This window comes from Lathyrus oleraceus, chromosome 6, assembly GCF_024323335.1.
Source record: "Lathyrus oleraceus cultivar Zhongwan6 chromosome 6, CAAS_Psat_ZW6_1.0, whole genome shotgun sequence".
NCBI lineage: Eukaryota > Viridiplantae > Streptophyta > Magnoliopsida > Fabales > Fabaceae > Lathyrus > Lathyrus oleraceus.
Genome location: NC_066584.1, coordinates 460,068,681 through 460,079,361, shown reverse-complemented (window position 1 = coordinate 460,079,361; position 10,681 = coordinate 460,068,681). Strand labels below are relative to the sequence as shown.

The window sequence follows — 10,681 nt, the reverse complement described above, 5'->3', positions numbered from 1 at the left end:
AATATTTTACTAGTATTTTCATGCTATTAATATTACAATTGACCTAATGCATTGCATCTTGAAAAGAAACCACTTTTACATGTAAGCATTTAGATACTAGATAAGAAATGACACAAATAATGTTTTATTATATAGTTTAAAAAAATAATATGATATTAAATAGTGAAATGTTTAATACAAAATAAATACATAAAATTATAAAATTTAAACTAATTTTCACACTTTAGCCGCACATTATATTTTAAAATAGTTTTCATTCTTTTGTTGCGCATTATCGTCAATAATATTACGTGATAACTATCATAATTTTACCATTTTTACCTCAAAAAAAATTCATTGTATAATCTAAAATAATTATTTTAAAATTTTAATATCTAATGTTAAATATTTATTATATTGGTTTTTTTACAGAAAAAAGTACATTAAAAATACTCCAACCATATAATAAAACTCAAATTTAGCTGTGAGAACAATTTAACTAATACTATTCTGAATAATATATTGAAGTCTTAATTATATATATTTTTGTATAATGACAGTAATATAAACATATTTATTGCAAGTTCTAGAATTATCAAAAGTACAATTTATCTAATAGATGAATACAATATGATAAAAGAGTGAAAAAAATTCATTGAATTTCCTACCATATAAACAAAGTATAAAGAGATTAGATGGGAATCTCTAAATAAATACTTTAATTTAATGAAAAGGTAGAATGTATGAAAAAGAACTTCATTCAATTTTTTAGCCAAATCCAAATTCTAGAGACAATTTATCCACTCAAAATTTGGCTATAAAATGGCCTCTTCACATTCAATTACAATGTGTCATTTCTTAGTTTGAAGTTTCAAACACATTAAAAAAAAATTCTCTTCTCAATTTTTGAATTTTAACCATGTCAATGGGAAGGAAAGGTCATGGTCGTCAAAAGATTGAGATGAAAAAGATGAGCAATGCGAGCAACCTGCAAGTGACTTTCTCGAAGCGTCGCAGTGGGCTCTTCAAGAAAGCCAGTGAACTTTGCACACTTTGTGATGCAGATGTTGCTCTCATTGTATTCTCACCGGGCGAGAAAGTGTTTTCTTTTGGTCACCCACATGTTGATACGGTCATAGATCGTTATCTATCACATGTTCCACCCCAAAACAATGATGCCATGCAATTCATCGAGGTTCATCGTGGCGCCATTTTGCGTGAGCTCAATAGTCAGCTAACTAAAATCAACAATATGTTGGACATTGAGAAGAAGTGTGGTGATGAGCTGAGCCATTTGCGCAAGGCAATTGAGGCTCAGTTTTGGTGGGCTTGTTCCATTGATAGAATGAATAGAGCTCAACTTGAATTATTCAAGAAGGTTTTGGAGGAACTTAAGAAACTTGTTGCACAATATGTTGGGCTTGTAATTCAGGGTGCACCTATCCAAACTATTCAACCCCAATTTTTTCAAAATCCTATGATGCAACCTCATTCTTCTAATTTCAATAATATGGGGGGAAGTGGCGGATATGAATTCTCTCGATTCTTTTGATCAGATGACTTTGATCCTCCTTATGATGCCCCGATGAATATTTATTTTTCATGTTGTGTTAATCATTTTCAATTATAGCACACAGTTTTAACAAGTTTTATTTATGAGATTTGGTTATGACTGAATTTGAATCTTTTGTTTTATGTTGTATTATGTATTGTTGAAATAAAGGGCATCTTATTTATTTATATTTCACTATCTTTAAAAAAAATTATTCATCTTTTAAAATTCAATGAACCTATTTAATTCTCATAGCTTCATGTAGCATGAGTAGTGTACTTATCCCTCTCTCAATCTCACACAAAGTATGGGATCTCCAATACTCTAGAGGGAGATCATATACATGCATTTGTGATTGTACATGAGTTTGTCTTTGAGTAGAAGGATTAAAATTCGGTTCCCGCATTGATCATCTTATCCTCTACAGTACTAATCAAAATTCAAAAAATCCCTTACGTAATGGGACAAGTTTCCAAGATGCAAAACTCATTCAATTCATTCCCCACATAAACTAATATATCTTTGGGTGACATTGGCTAGTTTCCCTTTTCCATTGTCAATCATCCCTGAAGATGATTTCTGCAATCATCAATACCATTTTGTTACTCTTCGTGTGTTATTTTAACACCGACGAATTCCCCTTTCAAAGTATGTTTGTGAAGTAGACTTAGAAACGACAATCAGAGTACTTATATTTTTCATCGCCATGTACACATTTAAGATTCGGTCTCCATATATATATATATATATATATATATATATATATATATATATATATATATATATATATATATATATATATATATATATATATAAAAGCTTAAGCCTTTATATTCAAGAAATTTTGACGGTGTTGTGATGGTGTCAATCTTTTTTGCAAAATGACAATGGATATTATAAAGAACAACATATGTTACATGTTTCTAACACTCCCCATGTCATGTTATATGTTACATATTACATTTTACGATGCATTACATTTTGAAAATTTAACTATTTATATTTCTAAATTTTGTTAATGTTTAGTATAGAAATTACTCAAACAATACCATATATTAAAAAAGTATATAACAATAAATATTGAATTTCTTAGCACAAAATAAATATAATAAAAATAGACTCCCTTAAAAATTAACTTTTACTATCCCATCTATCATCTTCAACAATCTAATCACCTATTCATAATTGATTATGATTCTTATATTATCATTGACAACGGTTTTATATTTACTAAAAAAAATTTAATTTATTTTGTAAAATAAAAAATAATAACATTTTTTTTATAAAAGTGACAATTAAATTCAATCTAAATAAATATATGAACTATTAGGAGATTATTGAAAAAAAGAGTGAATATATTACTAGTATTTTCATGCTATTAATATTACAATTGACCTAATGCATTGCATCCTAAAAAGAAACCACCTTTACATGTAAACATTCAGAAACTAGATAAGAAATGACACAAATAATGTTTTTATTATATAGTTTAAAAAAATAATATGATGTTAAATTGGGAAATGTTAAATAAAAAATAAATTATAAAATTATAAAATTTAAACAAATTATCACACTTTTGCCGCACATTATATTTTAAAATAGTTTTCATTCTTTAGTTGTGCATTATCATCAATAATATTACGTGATAACTATAATAAATTTACCATTTTGAATAAAAGAAAAAAAAATGTTGTGTATTGTTTTGAAATTAAATATTAAATAATTTTAATATATTATTTAAAAAAATTCTTAAAAGCAAGCATATTTATTCATTGTATAATCTAAAATAATTATTTTAAAGTTTTAATATCTAATCTTAAATATTTATTGTATTAGTTTTTTTACAGGAAAAAGTACATTAAAAATACTTCAACCATATAATAAAACTCAAATTTAGCTGCGAGAACAATTTAACTAATACTATTCTAAAGAATATATTGAAATCTTAATTATATATGTTTTTGTATAATGACAGTAATATAAACATATTTATTTCAAAGTTCTAGAATTATCTAAGTACAATTTATCTAATAGATAAATACAATACGGTAAAAGAGTGAAAAAAATTCATTGAATTTCCGACCATATAAACAAAGTAAAAAGAGATTAAATGTGAATCTCTAAATAAATATTTTAATTTAATGAAAAGGTAGAATGAATGAAAAAGAACTTGATTCAATTTTTTAGCGAAATCCAAATTCTAGAGACAATTTATTCACTCAAAATTTGGCTATAAAATGATCTCTTCACACTCAATTACAATGTGTCATTTCATAGTTTGAAATTTTAAACACATTCATATCTTTTCTCTCTTCTCGGTTTTTGAATTGTAACCATGTCAATGGGAAGGAAAGGTCATGGTCGTCAAAAGATTGAGATGAAAAAGATGAGCAATGCAAGCAACTTGCAAGTGACTTTCTCGAAGCGTCGTAGTGGGCTCTTCAAGAAAGCCAGTGAACTTTGCACACTTTGTGATGCAGATGTTGCTCTCATTGTATTCTCACCTGGTGAGAAGGTGTTTTCCTTTGGTCACCCACATGTTGATACAGTCATAGATCGTTATCTATCACATGTTCCACCCCAAAACAATGACACCATGCAATTCATTGGGGTTCATCGTGGCGCCATTTTGCGTGAGCTCAATAGTCAGCTAACCAAAATCAACAATATGCTGGACATTGAGAAGAAGTGTGGTGATGAGCTGAGCCATTTACGCAAGGCAATTGAGGCTCAGTTTTGGTGGGTTTGTTCCATTGATAGAATGAATAGAGCTCAACTTGAATTATTCAAGAAGGTTTTGGAGGAACTTAAGAAACTTGTTGCACAATATGTTAGGCTTGTAATTCAGGGTTCACCTGTCCAAACTATTCAACCACAATTTTTTCAAAATCCTATGATGCAACCTCATTCTTCTAATTTCAATAGTACGGAGGGAAGTGGCGGATATGAATTCTCTCAATTCTTTTGATCAGATGGCTTTGATCCTCCTTATGATGCCCCGATGAATGTTTATTTTTCATGTTGTGTTAATCACTTTCAATTATAGCACACAGTCTTAACTAATTTTATTTATGAGATTTGGATATGACTGAATTTGAATCTTTAGTTTTATGTTGTATTATATATTGTTGAAATAAAGGGCATCTTATTTATTTATATTTCACTATCTCTATAAAAAAAAAAAACTATTCAGCTTTCAAACGTCAATGAACCTATTTTATTCTTTGTCGTTATTAATTATTGGTTAGGAATTATGAATTACAATCTAGTGTAATAAAAAAAGGTGGGCGAGAGAGTAACGATAAAGATTTGTGGTATATTCATCAAAAGTTATTACATAATTTACATTGAAATTTAATATTATAATAATGCAAGAATGAGTCTATTTTATTACAAAAGGATTCACACTATATATATGTACATTATTATGAGATGAGTAATTTTTTCAGATCTTGTACCAAGTATATCTCTCTTAATCTAAATTTTTAAAAAGAAAATTCCGGAAAGAAAGAAGTTCCATTTAATACTTTAGACTAACAACCTTCTTAAGAATTAATAATTTAACTTAAACCTTCAAAAAATAATATACCACAAGATACAAACATGAACCATTTAATAGTTTGGATGATAAAAGATTACTGACATTTGATATCCCTATTCTGATCTTGTAAAGTGTATCTATGCCAACAATGATTTTAATGTGTCATATGGATTTGGATGTGTGGTTCTAAGCTACTCTTAGACAATATTGTTTTGTTGAATTAATTTGTTAGCTCATTTTATTTTTATTTTACCACTTATTTCTTTTATTTATATAATTATTTGTATTTAAAAAAATATAATAGATTGTCGTGAAGAGTAATGAAATAAGTTGGGTCAAGATATATAATTCAAGCCGTCAAAAACATCATAGCATGTAGCTAGTCTATTGTATTGTAGACATAGTTTCAAAAAATTTGTATGTATGAACTTCTAACCTATTTAAAAGTCATTTCAATAAGAACTTATTCAAATAAATAGTCTAACATATTTTAAATAGATTAACGAACTAAAAAACTAATGAGATGAACTCCCTTTTTATATATATCATGATATTTTAAAGAATTTAATTTTATATAATATTGTTTTTTCAATTTTAAATTTATAATATTGGTATAATAATAAATGTAAGTAAATAAATAGAAATTATTTTAAAAATTAATTTTTTTTATAATAATAATAATAATAATAATATACATTTTTTATACATATTTATTAAAATATGTCAATTGAATAAATATGAAAAAATAACAATTTATGTTAAAAAACGGGTAACATAGTTTATTTCTAAAATTATCTTAAATAAGATACAATATCATAAAAATTGATAAATTAATATTTAAATTTGTGAGAACTTTGACTAAATATATTATATGTAACGATGATCTAAATATTTTTTTTGGCAAAAAAATAGCAGCAAAAGCTGCTAAGAAATATATTGGCAAAGAAACAAAACAACAACAAGAAGCAAAAATCAATGATCAGAGAACCTAAAACTTGACATACCGAGTTTCTTCTTGACCAAATCATTTCTAAAAAATAAAGACAATTGGTTCCATAAAGTAAATCTATCTAGAGTGGGACTAAAATTAGCTAAGAGATCTGCACACGTGTTTTCTACTCGATAAATATAGATTATGATATAGTTCATATTTTGAAGGTGTCTTTGACAAATATCTCATTTGTTTCATAATGTCCAAAGAACTATGGAGTGCCTCTTGAACGCAAAATCTGTATGGGAAGAATTAGTTTCAATCCAAAGATTTTTGTATGGGAAGAATTAGTTTCAATCCAAAGATTTTTCTAGTTGAATCTTAAAGCAAGCTCAAATGGCCTTAACACACAACTGATTTAGCCATAAGAGCCGAAGTAGAACCCAAATTCTCAGCATAAACGACCACTAAATCACTAACGTGATCCCTGAAAATTCCAGCATAAGAAGAAGAAGAGGTAGTAATAACACCATTAGTGTTGCATTTAAGCCATCCAAACTTGGGGGGACACCAGCACACTTTAATGATAGATGGATCCATCCAAACTTCAAACTTATTTCACTTTTCCAAGTGGTCACCTTGTTTTGAAACCTATCATTGTTCCTAACCCACCAAATGGTGTTGATGAGCCTGTTCAGTTTATGCCAAATGAACTTAGCCTAGTTTAACTGCCCAGATTAAGCCTGGGACATGCAATTACCTAGACCAAGTTCACTCTCCAACAATATAAAGAAACCAAGATGTTGGCGAGTTACGCTAGATATATCCCTACCATGTTGACCTGAAGCCTCATCAAGCAAATCTCTCTCAGTGCCCACCACACCATACCTAAACTTGGGGCATCTATAGACCTTCAAGACCATTGCATAAACTGCATTGACATCATGCATAAGAAATCAGTCATTGCATATCATTGCATCATGAAACACATAGCATATTCCATTAAGATGGAGCATTACGCCATGGAAAATTAAACATGCATAGTTGCATGAAAGTCTTTTTCGAAAGCATAAACAAATCCTCAGTTGAGACGGTTCTTCTTCCCCAACTGAGAACATTATCATGAAGTTATTGAGTGGTATTTCTAGCAGGTTTCTTGAAATATCACTTCTTCATTTTACCTTTTGCAAGTCCCCTTTGACCTTTCGTCAGTCACTTACCTTTTGTAAGTCCCTTTTGCTTTTTATCGGTCATCCCTGCCTTTTGAATGAAAAAGATTTCATTGAGACAGTTGACCTTTTGTTAGTTCTTTAGTTGCCTTTGCACGAAATCAAGTCTCATAGCTTACCTTTTGTAAGTCCCCTTGTTAACTTTGGCACGAGAAAGGTACCCTTGTCAGAACTTTGCATCTCGTTTTGTTCTGAAGCACCTAATGTAGGTTTGGTGAGTCACTGGGTTTGGGTAACCATTTTTGGAGAACTTCATCTATGTCGTTGTGCTTGAGGGACGTTATAAGGTTTTCGTGCCTATTACAAAGTCCCAACCTGTCAGAGCGTGCCAAAGCCCAGTTTCTGTCTGAAAAATCCTCTCAAAGCCTAGGTTTCACCTCGCAAGTCATATTCAAACCTTTTTATTTTCCTTTTACAAATATTTGTGACCTTTTGTCAGTTTCTTACCGTTTATAAGTATCCCCTTGACTTTTGCAAGCCTTCCCCGCCTTTCGCACGTAAAAGAGTTTGTTGCCTTTAGAAGGAATTCATGTTTCCTCACATACTTTTTATATGTCCTCGTTGCCTTTTGCACGAGAAAGTTATTCTTGACAAAGCTTTTCACCTTGAGCACAAGATAAGAGACTATACAAAGGACCTACTCCATTCTTGATTATTTCGAAGTATCTAGCATGAGTTTGGTGAGTCATATAATGGTAACCTTGTTTTGAAAGGTTTATCCCCCTGCCTTTTGCATGGGAAGTCAGTCTTTCAGCTTACCTTTTTTAATTTCCCCTGCCTTTTGCATAGGAGATCTTTCTTTCAACTTACCTTTTATAATTCCCCCTGCTTTTTACACGGGAAGTCTCTCTCTCAGCCTATCTTTCGTAGGTATCCCCTTCCTTTTGCATGAGAAGTCTCCCTTTCATCTTACCTCTCATAAAGTTCTCCCTTCCTTTTTGCATGGGAAGTACTTCTTTCAGCTTACCTTGTCTGACTACCTTCTTCCTTTTGTAGAGGACAACCATTTAACTCCTCACTTACCTTTTGTAAGTTCCCTCGGCCTTTTGCATGAGGAGTTCACTTCCCAAATCCTACTTACCTTTTGTAACTACCCACTGCCTTTTGTGTGGGAAATCTCTCTTGGCACTTGCCTATTGTAATTCTCGTAAACCTTTTGTATAATAGAGTTACCTCATCATGTAATTTCCTTTTGCAAGTCCTCTCTTCCTTTTGCGAGAAATACACATTCCTTGCCTTTTGCATAAGGGATTTCATTTTCTATTCACTTCACAGATATTTCTAGCCTTTTGCTAAGGGATTATCCTTGCCTTTTATAGGAGAACACCAATTCACTCCAGCTTTCCTCTTAACCTTTTGTTTAGAGGTTTTCCTCATTGCCTTTTGTATGAGAAATCATGTTCATCTTCATGCGTCTTCTTATCCTTTCTCTAAGGAGTTTCCTCATTACTGTCATACTCTAATATTTAACCCTAAGATCCCATATATCATTTGCATCCTTACATACAAACAATATCACCTCTTGATCTTCTCACTGTTATCTCTGGGTTTTCCTTTTTGAAAGGGATCATAAAGCACCTCTTTGTTGGTGTTTTAGTTTTACTTTTATATGTTCATTTCTCATCTAACCACTAATGAAAATAGCAAAAATATGTCTTGTTTCTTTGAGTTTATTGTGCAAGGTAGGGCTTTCCCATCAAGAGCATTAAGCATGGCTAATTAACTAGGGTATGTGTGGATTCCTAAGGTCAAAGTATGGTCAAATATTAATTCTCAAGGGGGTATCTCTCTCAAGACATGATCTCTAAGGTCCTCAAGCACCTTTCAATCTCATCAAGATCAAGAGCATCCCAAAGTTTTGTGACTAACTTCTCAAAGAATGTCAAAGGTTTGTGTGTTTATTTCCATGCCTTCTTCAGCAAGCTACCTCAAGCTTTGAGAATTATAATCAAGATACATTCAAGAACAACTTACTTTTAGTTAATATGATCATCCATGTACCTTTAAATGCAAGAAAACTCCAAGTGCACAAGCTTCTTCCAAGTGGTTTGACCAAAAAGTCAACATCTGAAGTCAAAGTTCGAAGGATCATAACTCCTTCAAATCTCAACATTTTTGAATGATTCCTTTTTTATATGAGTCTTCTCATTATCATCTACAACTTCTATTTACATGACAAAAGCCAATTATGCTTGAAGGATCATCAAAAGTTTAGGGAGATTATAGGTCATTTGTGGACTTAGTAAAATTTGACTTATTTTCAAGCGACTTTTTCTCAACTTTCAAGATTCATAACTTTTTCAATTTTCAAAATTTGAGGTTTATTCTTTTGGAACAATATCATTTGTGATTCCCTCTATAAGTTTTCTTCAAGGATCAAGGTCAAAATCTGCATGGAAGGCCATGGAATTGTTTAAAACATTATAGGTCATTTTCAGACATTTGATACTTAGATTTTTCTAAGTTACATGACAAGTTTTCGTGCCGACTTCAACATGCCACAACTTTGTGCTCAAACATCCAAATTCAACCTTTCTTGGAACATTGTAATCTTTATTATGATGTCAACACATTGCAAAAAGAATGGGACCAAAAATCCTCCTAAGCAAGATGCTGCATTGAGTTGAACATGGTGACTTGGAACTGAAGAAATCACCATGGTCCGAAACTTTAAGTTCACTAATCTCATTTCCAAGACAAATTGTCAAGCTTTTTGGACCTAAACATGTTTAACCAAGTCACCAGAAGTTAATTGACCCTTGAAACACATTATTTGGCTGAGTTTTGATGGATTGTGAAATTCTAGTTATCAGACTTTGGATGTCAAACTGGTTGTTATGACATCCAGTTCTGCACAGACAGGGATTAAGCAGAACTTAACAGTTAGTGCAGTAAATAACACAAGTAATTGTTCACCCAGTTCAGTCCAACATGACCTACGTCTGGGGGCTACCAAGCCAGGGAGGAAATCCACTATTAGTAGTATCAATTCAAAGCTAAACTCACCCGTTTACAACTTATCACTTAATCCCTACCCAATGCAATTTCAATCTTAACCTAAGATCAGAGTTCCTACTCACTCCCCCTCAATCACCTCAGTGATTACTATCTTTAAACAATATTAAAGACAAGTTGAAGTCACACTTCAAACAACTCTTGATTGTGCTTCACAGCTTTAATCAAGATACACAGCACTCACGCTTAAAAGCTTTGAGTGACACAACACTTACAACTCAATGAACACCCTATGCCAAAGCTATCATCTACTTGATAATGACTTGGCTTACAAGATACGTCTAATACAAGACTCACAAAAATACAGCAGTGAAGTATGATGGACACACTTAATCTTCACGCTTCAAAATCCTCTGAAACTGAATGAAGGAACGCCTTCCTTTTATATTGCAGTATCCTGGGCTTTTGCACCTGTATTCTCCTGAATTTAAGGT

At 31.2% G+C, this 10,681-nt stretch overlaps 2 protein-coding genes across 2 annotated transcripts; both read left to right on the top strand.

Annotated features, from left to right (window-relative positions):
* Nucleotides 1-813: 813 nt before the first annotated feature.
* Nucleotides 814-1,721, top strand: LOC127097422 (agamous-like MADS-box protein AGL62). Its single transcript, XM_051035916.1, has one exon. It carries the CDS (start codon nucleotides 899-901, stop codon nucleotides 1,529-1,531), a length of 633 nt encoding a protein of 210 aa, XP_050891873.1. The 5' UTR covers nucleotides 814-898; the 3' UTR covers nucleotides 1,532-1,721.
* Nucleotides 1,722-3,816: 2,095 nt separating this feature from the next.
* Nucleotides 3,817-4,634, top strand: LOC127093595 (agamous-like MADS-box protein AGL62). The gene has a single exon (XM_051032540.1). The coding sequence runs from the start codon at nucleotides 3,867-3,869 to the stop codon at nucleotides 4,497-4,499; it is 633 nt and encodes a 210-aa protein (XP_050888497.1). The 5' UTR covers nucleotides 3,817-3,866; the 3' UTR covers nucleotides 4,500-4,634.
* Nucleotides 4,635-10,681: the final 6,047 nt, after the last annotated feature.

What these genes read in the sequence shown, in the direction of transcription:
- LOC127097422 (XM_051035916.1), top strand. Translation starts at nt 899, where the DNA reads ATGTCAATGGGAAGGAAAGGTCATGGTCGTCAAAAGATTGAGATGAAA.
- LOC127093595 (XM_051032540.1), top strand. Translation starts at nt 3,867, where the DNA reads ATGTCAATGGGAAGGAAAGGTCATGGTCGTCAAAAGATTGAGATGAAA.